Below are 19,786 nucleotides of genomic sequence, written 5' to 3'. Positions count from 1 at the left end.
CCCTCCAGCAGATTAACACTTCCACCCAACTCAGTGGGCTCCAAACTGACTGAGAACTCATCAGTTCTGCTCCCTGAGGAACTCATCAGTTCTGCTCCCTGAGGAACTCACAGCTCTGCTTTTGCACTCCTGCCCTGGGAAGTGCTCCTTACCTGTGCCTGGTCCCACCCCAAGGGCTGGGCACGGACACCAAGCTTCTGGGGGGGGACACAGAATGTAAGAAAATGAAGATAGTGCAGAAGGTAATCTCACCCCTGAGGAGTTGCAGCTGTACTGATTACCAAAATTAGGAACAGGCCTGCCCTTAACAGGCCACAGCTGTGTCCAGTGAGGATGAGTGCTATAAAAGAGTGGGTTAGCTGGTTGAGAATGGAGCTGGAGTTTGTTGGTGGTGCTATGAAGAAGGAACCAGTGCTGTGAGGAGATGCCCATGAGAAATCTCCAAGAGGGTATGGAACTTTGACAACAAGATGACAAGTCTTCATCCCCCACAAACCCACACAGTAAAGCTCTGCAGACAGCAGCCATGTGGAGGGATCAGTTTTTATTTCAAAAGACAGTAACACAATTTTTCAATTTAGTATCAAAACACTGGATATGTTTTTTGTCTCCAGATTGGCCCCAAAAACTGCTACAACCAGGCAGCATGCTCCAACCACAAGTTACTGCGAGCATGGCAGTGCCACACTCACACCTCACAACACAACACATCAGCAATGCACACAGAGATGGCTTGGAATCAATTAAGACAATAAGAGCAGTCCTGGGCAGGAGGGAAGGCTTGGCTCCCTCCCTCCAGGTAGGCAAAAACACTTCTCCAAGGACACAAGGCTGCTGTACTTAAGTTGTTAAGTGTAACCCAGTGATGAGCAGTGAAGCTTGGTGCATCAGCACTTAGTGAAGGCAAAGTCAGCTCCAGGGTAGCAATGGGTTACAGGGACAGTGGCTTCTCTAAGCCCTTCAGGTGTGGAGGGGAAGGGACACAATCCCTGTGAAGGTTCAATTGTTCAGATGACTGGCTTGGCTTAAGAAAAAAAAAAAAAAACAACCCCCAAAAGAGGACACCTTTCACCCAAGTTGTTCCTTTCCAACATAGAGCTACCTTAAAGCTGAAAACTGAACTGTGCTTTTGGCAAACAGCTCCTGGAAAAGGAAGTTCTCTCAACAGGCTGTCACCCTAGCCTGGCTACTCTGACTCACAGCCAGAACCATCATATCTGTTTCCTGCCCTGCCAAAGCAGGGTGGCCCAGAGCCAATTCACAGAAGATTAATACCAAATTCTAAAGCCAAGAGCTCTGAAGTGTAGCTCACCAGCCTCACACGTTATTTGGAATGTTTGTAATGGTCGCTACAAAAAAAGGTAGTTACAAAATGTGTACATCTTAAACATGCTCTCCAAACATTATTGCATTGTTTACTTCCCTTAATGATGCTGTTTGAAGCTCTGCCCAACCTGGTGGCCTTTAACCCTGGAACTAAGGAGATTTGTGTTTGGTCAGGTTGGCAACAGAAAGTAAACTCTGGTGCCAGGGTTAGAGGGCAGCAGCAGCTGGGCTGGCACCGCATGGCACAGGCAGTGGCAGGGATCCTTTACATCTCATTCAGGTCTAGCAGGGTCTGGTCCAGCATTCTTTGCGTGCAGAGATGCTCCTCTTTGGTGGATTTCAGTTTATCTGCCAAGAACAAGAGTCCAGAGTTACAAACCAGACAAGGAAGGGAGAGTCCTTTGCCAAAGAAAGCTCGTGCCAGCCCCTTCCCCACGCAGCTGCAGCGATCCTGGGGCTGGAGTGCCTGGCTGGGTGCAGCTGGAAGCTTTTGAGGTTACCTGGCTCAGTGTAGCCCTCGCCTCTCACACTGCTGGTGCTCCCACAATGGCCACGGTGCACCTGTAGCCAGAGCTCTGGGCAGTGTTTCACATGCAGGCGTCTCTGAGTGCAGCCAGCTCCTCCCAGGGCTTCCACACCTCCACAGCTGACACACACACAGTGGCCCAGCAAGGCACCCAAGAGCAAAAACACCCCTGGAGCTCCAGCTGGTTGTGCCCCCCTTCCCCTCAGCACAGGGCAGCAGCAGGGAGCAGACCACCAGCCCCAAGGCAGAGTGAGCAGTGAGGGAGCTGCACCCTGCCCAACACTGCAGGCAGCTGTGCAGTCGATTCTCACATGTTCCTTAAGCCAGGAGGAGAGCAGATCAGCAGCTAGTGCTCTAAGTAGGCTTTATTCCAAAGGTGAGCCCACCCATATCACTGGAGACATCCACACGCTGGGACACTGGGCAGACAGGCTGTGGAAAAATGTCCTTTAGGTACAGGCAGATTGCCAAAGCCACTCCCAACCTCCCCAGGGCCAGAAACTGCACAGAGAGAGAACAGCCCTCCTCGAGCATGAGCAACAGCAGCAGCATTTCAATACTCCCTGCAGGCACCCAGGACACAGCTTCAGGCTGTGCATTTTGGCTGTCAAGACGTCTGTGAGCTTTCCCAGCCCATTCCAGCTGCACTGGGGTCAGGCCTGGGAAATTACTGCTGCCCCCAAAACTTCTCAGGATCCCCTAGATAGGAACATACTACAGGTGTGCAGTGTCTCACAGACCACAAGGTCAGTCCTTTATTGGTAGAAGCCATCATTCCATGCACCAGGAAATCCCACAGTCATTCAGCTAACAGTAAATTAGGTTGTAGCACTTGACAGGCAGCTTCAAGCAGACATAAGTCTAACTTCAGCCCACCCCTCATTTGGGGGTGCAGCAATTCTGGTTCCATGGAGGAGCCAGGCAGGATCCCCTGGACAAGCAAACAAGACTGGCTAAAACACAGCCAAGTCTGGGGGTGACTTCACCAAGAATAGAAGTTACCTTTATATATTAAAAAAAAAGCTTAAATAAATTACAGGATTAATCCAAGTGCCTCATTAAAAAGCAGCAATTGCATAAAACTGGCAAGCCTGCCAGTGTTAATGATCAGATTTCAGTGTGGTCCACAGCAGTGGTGGTGGCAATGAGCTGTTAATGGGATTAGTGGGCCCCTTCTCAGTCACACAGATCATGCAGCATTAACTTCAGCTCGTTAGAGAGCAGGCGGTTTTTCTCAAGCTGGCTGTACAGGCGCTCTGCAGCAGCGACAGGATGAGGGAAACAAGAGGAAGAGAGAAAAAGAGAGAAAGGGAGGGTTAGTAGAGCACCAGGAGGAGCACATCAAACAAGCTGTCTCCACAGTGTGTGCTTCTGAGGACAGCCAGCTATTCCCAAAGGTTTGCCTTTCTCTAACTTGGGCTTCAGCTCAGGAAGATCAGAGGAAGCCAAATGTGGGCAGAAGGGAACGTGCTGCCCAAGATGTGCAAAGGCAAAGAAAGGAAGAAGAGACACCAGAAGAGGAGCCTGCAGGCAGGGCCCCAGCAAGGACAGAGATGTGGGATGTGCCTGAAGCCTGTGGAGCACACTGCAGAAATTACTCCTGCCACAGCTGTACCAGAACCAGCTTCCAGAGGGAGCCACACCTCACTGCAGTGGGAATGACAGGGTGTGAACAGCAGGACAGGCACACCAGAAGAACTGAGAGTGAAAACATCCCTGGCCTGGAGGACCCTCCTCTGAGAACATGCCCGGTGCCACACTAACAACCCAGCTAGGACTGGAGGCAGCAACTGTGCAGGTAGAGGACAGAGGGACTTTGGAGCACAGAGCCCTGCTTTACATCTGCCCCAGAACAGCTCCATGAGCAGGGCACAAGCTGCCACTGCCTTTGCAGCTGTGGCCTCTGCAGTCCCTGTCCTCAGAGCCCCACAGAGGTTCCAGCAGCCACACTCAGGCTCATCATCATGCTTGGTCCCTTTCCACATCCAATCTGTCACTTCCCAGGGCTGGGTGGCAATGTCCTGCCACAACCAGCCACTACAGAGAACACATTCAGCATCCCTCCTGCTCATTTGCACAGCAGAGTCCTCCCAGCCTGACAGCTCCAATTCCTGCACTTTGGGGGATTCCAGGCAGGAAAAAAAAGACCTTAAACATCATCTTCCAGCCTGGCAGAAGTGACCAGCACCACCTGCAGTGACACCAGTGTGATGCCTCTGCTGGAGAGTGAGCCCAGAGCACAGCCTTGGCCTTGGCCTTCCCCTCTAATCTTTGTACTGTGAGGTCCTGAAACTCTCAGGCACCTGTGGATGCCAAGGGTCAGACAGAGAGACACAAACAGTGTTTCTCACAGTGGCTTGTGAGAATTTTTAGGGAGTTTATAAGGATGTGATAACTTGTTAAGTATAAACAATCTGCAGGTGGTGTTTTTCTGCTTCATCTTTCTGTTCTTCTCAAAGACAGTGTGTGAGGAAGATGTTTCTGTTAGTTAGCCAATCAAACAGAATCTGTCCTATCTCTCTATTTAAACCACGTGGTTCTCTTGAATAAAACCTTCTTTGCTCTTTCTACAATCCTGCTTCCTGCCTGTTCCTGTGTCAATCTCAGTGCAAGACTGGCAGGCACCCCCTGAAGGGGACCTACACCATTCCTCATTGCTTTCAATCTCAGAATATTTTACTCTTGAACAAGATCTAGCTGGGTAAAATTGCAGAAAGTGGAATGGTTTACATGGAGCAGCCAAAGCACATCACCCTCCCCAGAGTCTCAGCTCAGCCCCACCTGCACACAGAGGGAAAAGCTCAACTTCAGCTTCACTCTCAGCTCTCAGAACCCTCTAACTGCACCTCACTCTGCAGGAGAGGGCAGTAATGCTGATTGATTGTCCCTTCTTTAAAGCCACCACGGGAAGCACAGGCAGAGAAGCCAATGATTTCTGACCTACCACAATGGGGAAGCTGAGGGAAGTTGTGGGTACATCCTGGCCCATGCCTTGCACAACAGCTGCTGTTGCTGGCTCCATGGTGCTCTGAGCAGCCCCAATGTCTGTCCCCAGATCTGAGAGATCCAGGCTGGTCCTGGGTCTCTCCATTGGCAGAGGAGAGTGAACTGTGCTCAGCAGAACTTGGTGCAATAGCTCCCAGCTTCCAAGCAAACATTCCTGCTTGTGTGCAGGGAGCTGATGATTCACCCACACAAGGCAGCAGACTGGAGTGTTTAGCATGACCGAACTTCCCACACTTCAGGAACAGCTTCTGCACGGGGAACACCTGCCCAGGTCTGCAGCAGCCACACCATGTTTGGGCTGCTCCTTTCCCTGCCCACCCCCAGGGCAGCCCCAGGACGTGGGGAGCCCCAGGAGCTGCCCCTCCTGGTCAGTTAACCTGAGTTTGCAGCACTCCCACAGCCCAGCAAAGCTGCCAGGAACCAGCCTGCACAGGCCCAGCAATCCAGTCCGACCAGATGCCTCCAAAACCTCCCAGGGTAACCATTGCATCACCCACCCACATCCCCATCCACCACCCAGAGTCTGGGATTCCTTCTGGGTGAGTGGGGAAAGTGCCACAGCCCAGGCTTAGATAACATTCCTGGGAACAGCAGCGAGCAGAGCAGAGGCAGCAGCTCCCCACAGCAACAATCAGGGTGCAACCAGAGCTCCCTGTGAGGTGTGAGCTGCCACCTCCCAGCACTGACAACCACACAAGGGCTGAGGTTGGAAGGGACCTCTGTGGGCCTGGTCCAACCTCCCTGCTCAAGCAGGGTCACCCCAGAGCACTTGGCACAGGATTGTGTCCAATTATTCTGGAATATCTCAAGTGAGGGAGACTTCACACGGTATCTGGGCAATCTGCTCAGGGCTCAGTTACCAACACGGGGAATAAATTGTTCCTCATGTTCAGGTGGGACTTCTGGGCATCAGTGTCCATGTGCTGCCTGTCCTACTGCTGGGCACCACCGAGCAGAACCTGGTCCCTCCTCTGACACCCTCCCTTTGATACTGACAGACAATGATGGTGTCCCTGTTGTCTTAAGAGCCCACAGGGGAACACTGGACTGGAAACCTTCACATTTACAGAAGCCCTGCCCTCCCACAGGATCCAGATCCTCATCTCAGCTGCAGTGGGGTTACTGAAGAGCTCTGGGTTCCTGCTTTGTGCTCATGGGGCACAGTCCAACATCCCCCACTTTGAGATCCCTTGAATGCTCCCTCCCTTCCCCACCTGCCACCAATGCAGAGTGGGGCAGGTGAGTGCCTGGATTATCCTGAGTGCCAGTGCTGGCACGTGGAGAGCACAAGGGCACAAACCTGAGGAAGCCACGGGAAGTGTGCCATGTCACCAGAACTCTGCTCACGGAGGGCTCTTCGGGCACTGGGGCAGATGAACAGATCCAGAAAGGAAAAAAGTATTTGACCAACCACCATGAGGCAGCACACACTGTTTTGTGAGCAGTGTTTATCATACCACATCAACCAGCAACAGCTCCAGCAGTGACACACAGCAGGCACTCACAGCCCAGTGCCAGTGCTCTGTGGGAAGCTCCATGCCACACTTCTAGAAGGATCCTGCAGCCCCCAGCCCCTGTGTGGGGAGGGAAGGGCTCTGCAAAAGATTCCCTGGCTCAGATGCTCACAGCCCTGCTGCAGTGCCTTCTCATTCCTGAAGCAAGAGGCCACACATCCTTCCCCTTGGCACAGGCAGCACCTCACACCCAGCTGTGCCCCAGTGAGACCAGCCAGAGCTCACACAGTATTTATTGGCTTCCAAACCCTGGCTAACGACTATCAGGTGTGTGACCTCCCACTGCAAGCCAGTGCTTGGCAACCAGTGCTGGTGAGCACTCCAAAGCAGGCAGGAATGAGGAGTGTCTTCAGTCAGGCACAGCTCCAGGGCCTCCTGCTGCAACCCCCAGCCCCCAGTTTGACCCCCACAGGCCCTGTCTGCAAAGCTGCCATCACATCTGGGAGCCAGGGACACACCTCAAAGAAAAATCCAGCGTGCAAGTGAGGTCTGTGCTCCACTGAGAGTGACTCCAGTTTGAAGGCAATGCTGAGACAGTTACTCTAAAGCAGCAAGTGGTCACTAGAAACCCGTTTCTCCAAAGCAACAGCCATTTATACAGGAACTGTTTTCCTTAAAAAAGGTGACATCATGCTCGAGCAAGAGGCAAGAGAAATACAAAAAGAGCTTTTTATGGCTCCACACAAGATATGCAGATGAGAACAACATCCTCCCCGCTGCCCCAGCACAGAAAGGGCAGCCCCTCAGAGCAGGCTGTGTCTGGCACATCAGGTCACACAGAGGGAGCTTTGTTTGGGAGCAAGTGCAGCAGAAGTGGGGGGCTGCTGCCTCTGTGTCTGTACAGCACCCATTCCCAGGGATGCCCTGTGCACAGTAACTGGAATTCAGAGTGAGATGAAGAGAGCGTGAATGCCGGGTGCAGATGCAGAACAAGCCACCAAGCAGAGAGGCAAATCCAAAGTGGAGTTTGGAACCACAAGAACTTATCTGTGTGAGACAGAAGGAGACACTAATTTTAAGGAAAGCCTCGGTGTTTGTGCACAGCAAACTCTGCTTAGGGAGCGTTGGGACACTCGTGTTAAGGCTCTTCTCTGTGGGGTGAGGACCTGGCCTCTCCTGGGTTAGTGCAAGGACCACACGGAGCAGTTGTTAGCAGCACCCACTGCAGATCTGAACAAAGCTAAGGAGCAAAGTTGCAGAAACACACAAGTTCAGCTACTTCCACAGATCAGTTCATGATCTGGCCCATCTCAAGCCTATTGTGGCAATTCCTAAGGAATCCACCTGAGCACTATCCACAGCCTCTTCCAGAAGGAATCCTGAGACCATGGCCCAGTGGCTCCAGCAGATGACAAAGCCACATCTCCTGAGAAAGCCCTTCCCAGTGGGAATGGGAATTGCACTCAAATTTAAGTCAGAACCCTTTCAGGCCAGCACAGCACTTGGTTACACATGCAGACCACCAGGACCTAGAGTTAGAGGATGGCATGCTGGGGCTCCTTGGGCAGATCTGTAGAAGTAACCTGGACAATTCTCCAACTACAGAAACCACAGCAAACCAAGCAAGCACTGGCAGTCCAGGCTGCTGAAGCGAGAGCCAGCTCATATTTACATGGAAGTCATGTCATTCAGGGCGTGGTCCAGTTCCTCACTAATTGCTTTGTACTTCAGTTTCTGGGCATAGAGCTCATCTAGAAGAGGTTTAGGAGGAGAACAAAAGGAAAACAATGAGGGAAGGCAAAGAGTTCTTCCAACACTCCGGGGTGGGAAAGGCACACTGGTGTACATGGACTGAAGAAAATGAAGTTAGATGTGGAGCCATCACGGCTCTGTGCTCATCCCCAACAATGAACAGGAGGGTTCCAGCAGCCTGAGGACCCAAGTGACCCACAAGTGCCTTCCAGGATTACAATCCAGCTCCAAGGGCAGCAGAGCCAAGCACTCAACCACATCACCTTGTAAAAACAAGCTGTCCAGCTAGGTCAGCAGGAACCAGTGTCAGGAGGAGCAGCAGGGAAAGGCAACTCCATCCACTTAGGGAGAAGCTTGTTACACCTAAGGAGAGCACTGATAATTGAGGTGCTTTGTTCTCACCTGTGTCTCAGTGCAAAGACTGGCTTGGGAGCAGTCAGTCATGTCATGGAGCTGGGCATCAGAGGAAACTCCAGTGCTGCAGGATGCAGTGAGGTGGAGGAGCAGACTGGCCACACCAGTGCTCTCCATCAGATAATGGAGCAGACAGGCAGCTCTCTGCCTGCAGGGAGGGGTGGGCCTGGGACTGTGCTGACACATCCCTGAGCCCTGCAGAGCTGGCACAGACAGCTCCAGCTCTGGCAGCTGGGCTGCAGTACAGCTGGGCATGCTGTTAAGAGCCTCACAGAGCCTGGGGAACTTTGTCATTTGTCATGAACTAGGTCACCTCAGCAGCAAGGCTGTAGACCAGAGCCAACTCTCAATCAACAGGTTTCAAGGGGAGCATGCAGGGATTTGGAGGACTTTTTGCAGTTCCAAATAAAAGCTTGTCCTGCACCATGAGGTGGCTCAGATTGCTGCTTGGCTGCAGTTCTGGAACAGTTCAGCTGACACCATTGCTATTTCTAGATAATAAACCTCCAGAGTGACTCCAAGACAGCAGGATAGTGCTTTGTATCTCCAAGAGCTGGTACTAAAAGACCACAAAGGCACACCTGTGGTCAAAGTAGGAGACCTTTAAGGGTTTTGGTTTACCAGCACCACCACTCCAGCCACAGCAATCCACAAAAGAATCTGGCCACACTCCCAGATTTAAGGGAGGCAGCTGAAACCTCCTCCTCCTGTGGCTTGGGGCAAGGTTCTGCAGTGGCTGGGCTCAGGAGTGTTCCTGAAGGATTGTGTGAAGGAATGGGAGGAGGAAAGGAACCCACCCTTGGCACAGGCTGATTACCCCATGGGCTCAACTGCTGGGGATTTAACCTTGGCTCAGGACTCACACTGGGCAGTCTGAGGCTTCATGGGGGCTGCTTCAGACCCACTGACTCCTGCAAGACCCCATCTGCAGCAGCCAGCACGTGCAGGATGCTCTGCACACAAGTATGTTATTGTGACAATTCTTACAGGTGTTTCTTTCCTGTGCCACTCCTACAAGAACTGGATTAAGCTGGGGCACAGGGATCTGGTTACAATCCTGAGGACATCACTACCAACATACAGAAGCTATCTAGACAAGGCCAGGTGTCTGGATCAAGAGCTTGAGAGCTGCTGCAGCACAGGGGAACTGTTTTCAGAGCAGGGCTCTTGCCAAGCCTCACCTTGGAGGCCAAGTGGGATAATGCTCCAAGCAACGAGGAGCACAGCAGCTACCTGAGACACAGCCCTCCTCAGCTTCTCACTCAACACCCACTGCTTGGTTTCCTATCCCCAGAATGTACCTTCCAGATCATCAATGGTCTTCTCCAGCTTGGCTACAGAGCGTTCAGCAAACTCAGCACGGGTCTCTGCCTGCCAGACAGAAATAAACCAGTGAGTGCAACAGCAAAGGGACCAGTCCAAGGACATGGACTTTGCATCTCTTCCCAGTCAAGCTCACCCTGCTGGGCCATCCTGACATGGTCACTCACCTCTTTGAGTTTATCAGTCAGAATCTTGATCTCTTCTTCATATTTATCCTCTTTTTGAGAGTACTGTGGAAAAGGAGTCAGCAGTCAGCAGCCCCAGATACCTCCCTCTCCAGAGAGCCCACAGCTACAGAGGGCAGCATCAACTCCTCACTGCAGCACACATGACAACAGAAACCTTCCACCTGGGAGTTGTTCACATCCTCACCCAAGCCCAACAGGACTGGGGCAGGTGGCAAGTCTCACACCATGCATGGAACACAAACTTGGATGCAGAAAAATTCTCATCTTAACATTTTAGCAGCTTAAACATCCTGGCTGATTGAGTCTGCCACAAGGCAGGGAAGGGCAGCCAGGCTTCCCCCACCCCAGTTTCCAAGCCCTCCAATGAAATAAATACCTCAGCCCTCCCAGCAGAGCAAGCACAGTGCTCCTGGCTTGCTAAAGACTGCAGTTGACTCATTTCCAGTGGGTGCTCTGTGTTTACCCTCCTAGCACAACAGCAATGTTTCTGGCCCTGGGACAGGCAGCCCTACCTTCTCAGCCTGAGCCTCAAGAGACTTGAGATTGTTGGTGACATTCTTCAGCTCCTCCTCCAGCTCGGAACATTTACTGTGGGGTTTTGTAAGGAAAGGGGAGAAAAAAAAGGAAAAGAAGAAGTGGGAGGGAAAGACAGGAGACAAGAAGTGAATCCACGTGCAGGGAAGATCAGGAAGTTCTTTAGGAGACTGTCTGAGATCAGACTGGACAGGACCCTGCTTTGAGGCAGTTCCCTTTTTGCCTCTGAGCTCATGTTTGGAATATTCTGCCAGCACATGCACGGGGCACAGAGCTGAGCAGCGAGATGTGGACACAGGTTTCTGCCAGACTTGGAGTCTCCAAGGAGAAGCTTCACTTTTAGTGTGCTGTGTGGAGGGAAGCTGTTCTGATGGACAGAAGGACAGCCACCACCACTGAAAAAGGGACATTTATGGGCAGAGAAGACAGAATGTTCCAGGAGAGAGCGAGAGAGAGACGCAGTTAAGCTGAGGGGAGGAGCACAGTGAGGAGACCACATGAGTTTTTGGTTTAATGGTTCAAGAAGGGAAAGGTTAGTACCTTTTCTTCGGCAACAGACAGACACTTCAAGTTCTGGTCCATCACTCTGATCTGCTCCCGCAGCTCCCGGCAATGACTGTTAGTGACGGTCACACAGGGGCACAAGCCAGGTGGGGGCAAGGTCAAAAGGAGCACCAGAACCACACCACCACAGAGCCAAAAAGGGTGGGGAAGGGAAACACAAAAAAGTCATGGTCACAACATGCACATCTGGGCGGGAAGCACGGTGCTGCTGCTGCTGCTGCATCCACACCAACTGTGTTAGACAAGGCCCAGAGCACAGAAAGGCCCTGACCAGCTCCTCAAGGATCAGCTAAAGCACCTGAACACATGAAAGGAGCCCAAACACCAGGATTTGTGTCTCTGCTTTGAGCAGAGGAAGCCCAGATTTCTGCTCAGCAGTGCAGAAGCTGTAGTGGTGTGGTGGTATTACTGCAAATCCTTGGAGAGGCCCAGAGAGCAGCCTCAGCCACAGCTCTGCCCTTGGCCGCCAAATATGGCCCAGGAGGCCTCTGCCACTTCAGTACAAGCACTGTGAACCATCTTGTGACTGCACACACAAAGCAGTGCTGTGACTGCTGAGCACAGGAAGGCTCTGCAGCCTCCATAACTAGGGAGTGACTCCATGCAAAGGCCCAGAGTGTCTCCACCCAAGGCAAATCACATCACAAACTCCGTGTCCTAGGTGGAACTAATCCTGTTTCTTGGAGGGAAGTGCTTTCACTGCTTTCCTTTGCAGCCCTACACCCACCCTGTGCTTCAGGCCTTGTGTAACAAGGTTGGCAATGCAGTGTTAGTGCCCATGCAGAGGCAGACCTGGCAGGTACATGCAAGCAGACTACTCACGACTCTGCGAGCTCAGCTCTCTCCTCAGTGCGCTCCAGATCCCCCTCAATGATCACCAGCTTCCGAGCAACCTGGAAAGGACAACCAGAGTCAAGAGCAAGGAGGAGTTTTGTGCTTGCAGGCTCTGCAGAGTGAAGGGAGGAATGCCTGCAGGAGCCACTGCAGCTGTGGGAAGCTTTTGGCCAGGCAGAGCACTGATGAGGCTCTGCTGAGAGCCAGATTTGGTGTCAGCAGGAGGAGGGTTCAAGTCTCCTGGCCCAGGTCAGTTGTACAGAGCACCCAACGGTCTCACCTCCTCATACTTCCTGTCTGCCTCCTCTGCAATGTGCTTGGCTTCCTTGAGCTGGATCTCCTGCAGTTCCATCTTCTCCTCATCCTTCAGAGCTCTGTTTTCAATGACTTTCATGCCTCTGCCCAAAAGCAAGCACAAGGAGGGGAGATGTGTGAAACAATCTTGGACAAGGCAGCAGTGCAGTGAGTTGCAGAGCATTAACAGCAGTCCCTGGAAGCACAGTGCTTCTCAATAAACCACGATTCCTCTGAATGCAGAGGCCTCTGGGCTGATGTGAATACAGCCACCTCAATGGCTTGGAATTAACTGTTCTGTGGAACATTCCCCCAGCAGATCACTGGGTTCCCAGGCCAAGGGGAGTGCAGTGCTGCTGAGAACAAGCCCAGCTTTCTTAGGGACTCCCAGCCAAGTCAAGCACTTCCCCATCTGGAATGAAGGAAGAGCCAAGTCTCTCTGTGGCAGGCCAGCAGCTGGGGCAGGCTGCTCACGGTGTGTGCAGGAGGAAGCACATCAGACAGCTGGAAGTGGGCCACTCCCCTCTGAATCACAGGTCAGGGGACATCTGCCAGCTAGGGAGGATGCTGGCAGAGAGGCTGCTCCACCCACAGCCACCTTTACAAGGCAGTGGTGTCCCTGAACCCATGTATTTCTCCTCTTTTGGAAGAGGGGATGCATGGTGGCACTTCCTCACTCCCCAGCCTCAGGTTCCAGGACAATCAAGGCCATCAGCAGCCTCAGGTTCATCAACACTGGTTTAGCTGCTCTGCCTAAGCAGGCACTGACTCCCTCAAGCCTTGGTGTGGGATCTCTTCCCCCAAAAAGTTGATGGCACCAGACCCTCAGTGTCTGACACAGTGCAAGCAGGAGTCCTTGCTCACCTTTCACTCTCATCTGCTGCCTTCTCTGCCTCTTCCAGCTTCTGCAGAGCTGTGGCAAGGCGCTCCTGAGCTCGGTCCAACTCCTCCTCCACCAGCTGGATCCGGCGATTCAAAGATGCCACCTCAGCCTCAGCCTGCAGGGAGCAGAGGGGGGCACTGAGCCCGGGCAGGTTTGGCAGCTGAGATCTGCCACGGGGGCAGCAGCAGCACTCAGGAACCCAAAGCAAACCCAGGGTGCTTCAGCCACTCTCCCAGAGGTGAGCAGCACACCCAGCTCTGCAGGCTTCCCGCTGCCATCCTGCACTGCTCTGAGTTCAGGCCATAAACACCAAGGAGATGATTTCCACCAAGTGCTGCCTCTGCAGCTGCCAGGATCGTGCCAGGCCATTCATTCATCATCATGTTTATCCACCACACCAGAGCGTGCTGACAGCTGCCACTTAGCAGAGAGTCAGCTTACTGCTGTGATCTGGACATGGGCATTGCCTGGGGCAAACCCTCTGAGCAGCAAGGTGAGAAGGATTAACATGTCCAGGGATGTGCCAAGCTGTCCAGGGATGTGCCAAGCTGTGCTGGGTGCTGCTGCCAAGCTGGGCTGCTCACAGGGTGCTGCCCAGCCCCAGGGCTTGTTGCTGCAGAGCCCACAGCCCCACAGAGAGCCTGCAGTGCTTGAGGATTCCTTCCTCCCAGCAAATCCAGGCAAGGAGCAAAAGCCTTGAGACAGGTTGAGGAGGCTGTTCCCCAGCAAGAGCTGCCCTGGATCACTCACACACCTTGGGAGCTGCTGAAACTGCTGAGAGCATGCAGACATTTGCCAGAAATGTGGCTGGGGCTTTAAGGAACTGGCACAGATCAGGGGCCATCCCATTCCCCAAGCACTGCAATCCATGTCCCAGTCAGCCTCCACAGAGGCCACAAGGTACAAGGCAGCCCCCACAGTGCTGTGCTGTGGTGGGGAGCACAGACCATGCTCAGAGAGCTCAGTTCATCACTCGTGTGGTAACACAGCACTGCCATCACCCTGTAAGGCAATAGAGCACTGCCATCACCCTGTGGCTCGCTCCAGCGTTGAGTCAGAACACAGCCAGGGCAGATACAGAGCACAGGAACTGCCCTTCAGTGCTGCTGAAAACAAAGCACCTCAAGGCCAAGGATGAAAATCCCTTCCGTGGCACTCCTCCTCTGGATCAGACCCAGACTAAACAGTCAACTGGAGACTCACTGCAATCTTTTTGGGACCCTGGGGGCACGGCCTGATTGCCTGTGAGGCCCCTGCTTGCAGCCACATCCACTCCAGCCAAAGCCCAGGGGAGCCCAGATGCTTTAGGAACTCTGACATCCCCCTGGAAATCCAGAATCCTGCTCCCCAACAGGATTACAAAGGCAGGCAGGCAGGAGAGCAGCCATTCCAGGGCAGCTCTGTGATGTGCAGAAACCCCAGCACAGGCACATGGCAGACAAACAGAAATACCCCAGCTGCACATAACAAAGCACCCTCCCAGCCCCACCGTGCCGAGGAGGAGGAGCAGAGCGATGAAGGGCACCAGTGTTACACTGGGGTCCCACACTGCTCGCACCCAGCTCCCAGAGGGGCTCCCCAAGCTCTTCCCCCACCGAGGCTCCCCTGGCAGGTTCCAAGGCCAGGCTGGGAGGGCACAGAGGAGCTCCCACGCAGGTACACCCAGCTCTGGATCAGCCCACACCCCTGCGGTGCCCAGAGCCAGCACCCACCCTGCTGAAAGGGGAAGTGATCTGCTCGAAGAGGAGCACAGCAATACCTTAAACAGAACCAGGATGGAGATTGCCTGACTGAATCTTGGCCCTATTAAAGGGGCTACCAGCTGCTGAGGACCTCCTCCTTCCTTCTCCACTTCTCGACCCTTTGAACTGCACCACTCAGCCCTGACTTCCTGCAGGCAGCGTTCAAAAACCACCCAAAAACCACCCTGCATTTTGAGGAAGTGCCTTTCCCCTGCTGCAGCAGCTCCTGCTCTGGAGATACAGATGAAACTGTCAGGCTTCCCCAGAGCACAGGGCGACACTTCCAGGTGGCCCTTTCAGACCCCCCTGGTACAAGTGGCACATTTCTGTTATTCCATGCTTCTTTCACAAAGGCAGCCCTGAGCAAGGAGCACCTGGAGCTCAGCAAATCAAAGGAGAAGCTCATCCAGGCCTTCAGAATTCACCAGTGCTGTCCCAAGAGAGTCAAGAGGACTCCCCAGGACCCGTGGCCAGGCAAGTCCTGGGCACCATACTGGGAGCACTGGTTCTCTCCCCCGAAGGAGGCTCAGGGAGCTGGGAAAAATACGCCTGTGCCTGTGACAATGCTGCTAGTGCAAGGAGAATTCCTTATGTGGCTGCAAAGAAAGAGCCAGCTGAGGCCTGGGAGTGGCAGCAGCTTCTGCCATGGATCTGGGCAGCAGAGCCTGACCCATCCCTGGCAGTGCCACAGCTCTGTCACAGACACAACTCCAGCACTCGAGGGGGACACTCAGCTTCACATCAAACGCAGCAAAATCACTGCAAACCCAACGAGAGTCATGCTTAGATTCCAGCAAGGACCTGCCCTGTGTCACCTCATTCCTGTCCCCAAAAACGCCACCAGCTTTGCCTGTGTCCCAGCCCAAGGAAGGCGGCCACTCAAGGTCCTGCCCGTGCCACTTCATCCCTGTCCCCAAAATGCCACCAGCCTTGCTTGTGTCCCAGGCCCAAGGGAGGCGGCCACTCGAGGTCCTGCCCCTGTCACCTCGAGGTCCTGCCCGTGGTCACCTCGCCCCTGTCCCCCAGACGCCACCAGCTTTGCCCGTGTCCCAGCCCCAGGGAAGGCGATCACCCCGAGGTCCCGCCGTGTCACCTGGGGGTCCTGCCCGTGCCACCTCGCCCCTGTCCCGGCCTTTCCGGCGGCGAGCACAGCGCTGCCAGCACAGACCCTGCTGTCGCCGCTCCCTCCTCCCTTGGAGGCGCTCCCACCCTGCTCTCCCCCGCCGGTACCGGTGCGAGGGAGCCCCGCTGACCGGGCCGGCCGGGATGCGGGGCTCGGCAGGGAGCCGAGGGAACCCGCTCCTTCCTTCCATCTTACCCGCGCAGCTCCGGGCTCGGGGCCGCACAAGATGGCCGGGGCCTCCCCCTCCTCCCCCCGGCCGGCTCCTCCGCCGCTGCCGTCCGTCCCGGGACACCGGGAACAGCGAAACAACGCCAGGCCCCCCCTCCCCGGTCCCGGTGTCCGCTCAGCGCCGCGGGCGGGTCCCAGGGGGAGCCACGGATGCAGAGCGAGAGCGCCGCTCCCGGCGGACCCTTCGGGCCGGACCGGCATCCCCGCGGCTCGGAGCGACCCCCGGCCCCGGGCGCGCCGCCCGCCCGGCTCTGCCCCCGCGCGGCGGCGGCGCCGGCGGTACCTGCTCGCGGTTGCGGCGCTCGGCTTCCACCTCCCGCTGCAGCCGCTCCGCCCGCTCCTCCGCATCGTCCGCCTGCTGCTGCAGCACCTGGATCTTGCGCTTGACCGCCTCGATAGTGGTGGCCCCGGCCATGCTCGGTGCCTCCGCTCCAGCCCCGCCACCCCCAGACACCGGGACCGCGCCCGGAACGGCCGGACGGAAGTGACGTCACTTCCGCCCCGCCCCGCGGGCGCGTTACCGGGGAGATGAGGAGCGGCCGCCGCGCCCGGGGCGGGGCCGAGGCACCGGGACCGGCACCGGACCGGGGGCACTCAGTGGCACCGGCGGGAATGGGGGCACCGGGCGGGGGACACACATCGGCACCGGCGGGAACGGGGCACCGTCACCGGGTGGAGGCACCGGGACCGGCACCGGGCGGGGACACTCATTGGCACCGGGCGGGAACGGGGCACCATCACCGGGCGGGGGACACTCATTGGCACCGGCGGGAACGGGGCCACCGGGTGGGGGATACACATCGGCACCGGCGGCACCGGGCCAGGAAGGAACACAGGATGTGCCCCACGGGCACCTGGGTCCAGCGGGACCCGCCCGAAATGGACGTGAGGGCACCGGGAGTGCCTCGTGTGTCACGGGGAGCAGGCACGGCCTCACCGGGCCCGGAGGATCCACACGGGCCCTGCCCCACGGAACCCCCTCACACCCCGGTCGGACTGCCCTCAGCCCCGGGGCAGGGGACACACATCGGCACCGGCGGGAACGGGACACCGGCACCGGGCCGGGGGGAACACCGGGGTGTGCCCCACGGGCACCTGGGTCCAGCGGGACCCGCCCGATACGGGCGTGAGGGCACCGGGAGCGGCCTCGTGTGTCACGGGGAGCAGGCACGGCCTCACCGGGCCCGGAGCATCCACCCGAGCCCACACGGGCCCTGCCCCACGGAACCCCCTCACACCCGCCCCGGTCGGACTGCCCTCAGCCCCGGGGCTGGTTCGGGCACGGCCCCGCCACGGGCAGCTCCGGGAGCCCCCGGAGCCCACAGCCCTGCAGCACGTTTCGCTCCTTCCTCCCTGCCGGGGCAGGGCTGCGGCCGCCAGGCTCCCGCTCCGCTTCCATGTGTGAGATCCCGAGCTGAGCACCCTCCCGTGTCAGGAGGATAACGCTGCGAAGATCAGAGCTGGGAGCCGTGTTCCTCCGTGGCGTGAGGGTCATGGAGCCCCCCAAGAGCTCAATAAACGCATCACCGAGCCCTGTTATTGCTCTCATTCCCCCCTCTCGTTGCCCTGTTTGTCAATGCTTCGAGTGTGTGGATAGAAGGGAAAGGCTCCGGGCTGCTGCCTGATACCCTCGGCAGCCAGGCAGGAGCGTTTGCCTGGCATGGCACAGTATGGCATGGCATGTTGCCAGGGGTGAGCTGGGAATCCAAATGTTCTGTTGGGCTGGAAGCACCCGGGAGGCAGCTCTGCCCTTTCACTGCTCCAGGAGGCAAAATCTCTCCACTTCCCAGAGCCAGGAGGAAAGTGGGGGACCCCCATGGGCCATCCTGGGGGCAGCAGCCAGGAAAAGGGGCTCCGGGTGAACAGAGAGGATCCAAGTAGGGATGTGGTGACAGCAGGGAAAATGCCAACAAGGACAAAGGGGAGGGCAAGAAGGGTGTGAGGGTGGGAAGAGCTCTGCAATGCTGCTCTCGACACAAGCCAGTCCCAGTGCAGGGCTGCCCGCAGGGACCCGCAGCAAAGCTCCAGGGCTCCGGAGCTCCCAGCGAGAGCAGCCCGGGCGCCGTGCCGGGATCAGGCATTTCCCCACGAGCACGGACGGCTCCTGCCTTCTCTGCGCCAGAGCCGGGCTGCGAGGCTCTGACACCGGAGCCTGAGGCATCCCGGCCTCTCAAGGACTGCCAGGTCCTGACAGGTGACGAGCGGTGCCTCATGCCTGTCTCGATGCCGCCGCCGGCTGAAACCCTGCACCGCTCGCACCATTGTTTTCCTGGAAACAGCGGACAACAATAGCCGGGCTGTGCAACGCTCACGCTGCCCATGAGCCCCCGCCTGCAGGGGGGTGAGGGCTCTCCCCTCCTCCTTCTCCTTCCCGGAGCTCGGCTCCACCACCCCCAGCCGTGACTCAGAGTTTCCCGGGGACACGCGGACCCCGCATCCCGCACCCACTGCCCAGCTCTGCCCTCCGCAGTTGTCCTTCACAGGGCCACGCTCGGCTCGAAGGCACCTACACGGTTTTACCGGGAGCACGCTGAGCCGGACAGGGACCTTCCTGTGTCCCCAGGGCATAGGGAAGGGCTGCAGTCCCACCAGGGAGGGGGACAAGGCAGCACTCAGCTTCCACCTGCACCCCATACATACGTCCGCCGCCTTTTTCTCTGCCAGCTCCAGCTTCTCCTGGGCGTCCTTCAGGGCCTCGGAGTATTTGTCCAGTTCATCCTCTGTCCCCTTTAGCTTCTTCTGCATGGCAGCTAGCTCATCCTCCAGCTGGAAGGACAGCGGTGTCACCACGGCTGGGCACCACTCTGAACCCCTGCACCCCGAGAGAGCCCTGCCTGCCCCATCCCAGGCTCAGCTCTGCCCCATGGCATCCCTCCTGCCCCTTCTTTTGAGCCAGCTCTGCCCCATTCCCACACCCCAGGGCTGTCCCACCCTCGGAGCGCCCTTGAGCTGGGGGATAGTGGCAGCTGTCACACTCTTACAACTAAATAAACTATTTAGTGCAGTAAAACACGCTCTCATACCCCAGGCAGAGCCTCTGTTGGGTCTGGGCTCAGCATAACCCAGCACAGGCACCCCCCACCACCCCTGGGCTGGGGGCTGTGGCTCTCTGCCCTACCTGCTTGCTCCTCTCCTCCGCCTGCTTCTGCTCAGCCTCTGCCTGCTCTGCCCGGTCCAGGGCGTTCTCCTTGTCCAGCTTCAGCATCTGCATCTTCTTCTTGATGGCCTCCATCCTCGTTGGGCAGCAGTGGGCAGCGGGATGCAGACAGACAATGGGTGCCTAGGGCAGCTGTGGTGCCTGTGCCCCACCACCCGTTTATCAGCTCTGCCCAGCACGGTGGCTTTGCCTTTCTTGGGCTGAGCCGCCTCCCCACCTTCCCAAAAAGTCTGTGCTGGGGACCCATTGTGTGTCCTGGGGGCCCTGGGTGGTCACAGCCTTATTTGGGCTCCCCAGGACAGCTGGGGCGTTATAAAAAGCAGCAGCAGGTCTGTGACAGGGGGTCCTGCATTGTTCCAGGTGCCCCCTCCCCCTGTGACACGGGACACCCTGGCTGGTGCCCCAAGCGCTTCCTCAGGATGTTGAACTGAGTCTGTG

General features: G+C 56.4%; 1 protein-coding gene across 14 annotated transcripts; it reads right to left on the bottom strand.

Moving 5' to 3' along the window:
• Nucleotides 1-527: 527 nt before the first annotated feature.
• TPM3 (tropomyosin 3) lies at nt 528-19,519 on the bottom strand. Of its 14 annotated transcripts, XM_063176279.1 has the most exons (12): nt 19,310-19,519; nt 18,832-18,957; nt 13,080-13,213; nt 12,202-12,319; nt 11,910-11,980; nt 11,064-11,139; nt 9,969-10,031; nt 9,780-9,849; nt 7,985-8,063; nt 6,159-6,222; nt 2,164-2,284; nt 528-1,674 (listed from the first exon to the last, which is right to left on the bottom strand). In XM_063176279.1, the coding sequence occupies exons 1-11, from the start codon at nt 19,421-19,423 to the stop codon at nt 2,207-2,209; spliced, it is 993 nt and encodes a 330-aa protein (XP_063032349.1). In that variant the 5' UTR covers nt 19,424-19,519; the 3' UTR covers nt 528-1,674; nt 2,164-2,206. The 14 variants fall into 14 exon arrangements, 13 of the variants coding, with proteins under 13 accessions (XP_063032349.1, XP_063032352.1, XP_063032351.1 ...); XR_010030540.1 differs by lacking the exons at nt 6,159-6,222; nt 11,064-11,139 and adding an exon at nt 10,502-10,577 and having other exon boundaries at nt 19,310-19,514; XM_063176282.1 differs by lacking the exons at nt 18,832-18,957; nt 19,310-19,519 and adding an exon at nt 16,475-16,656.
• Nucleotides 19,520-19,786: the final 267 nt, after the last annotated feature.

The sequence above is a fragment of the Melospiza melodia genome, chromosome 25 (assembly GCF_035770615.1).
Source record: "Melospiza melodia melodia isolate bMelMel2 chromosome 25, bMelMel2.pri, whole genome shotgun sequence".
NCBI lineage: Eukaryota > Metazoa > Chordata > Aves > Passeriformes > Passerellidae > Melospiza > Melospiza melodia.
This window is presented reverse-complemented; position numbering and strand designations above follow the sequence as displayed.

Coding starts and splice junctions, on each gene's coding strand:
- TPM3 (XM_063176279.1), bottom strand. CDS start 19,423: ATGGAGGCCATCAAGAAGAAGATGCAGATGCTGAAGCTGGACAAGGAG. Junction 13,214..18,831: donor CAGAGAAAAAGGCGGCGGAC/GTATGTATGGGG, acceptor TGCTCCCTGCAG/GCTGAGGCTGAGGTGGCATC. Junction 11,140..11,909: donor AGAGCTGAGCTCGCAGAGTC/GTGAGTAGTCTG, acceptor CGTCACTAACAG/TCATTGCCGGGAGCTGCGGG.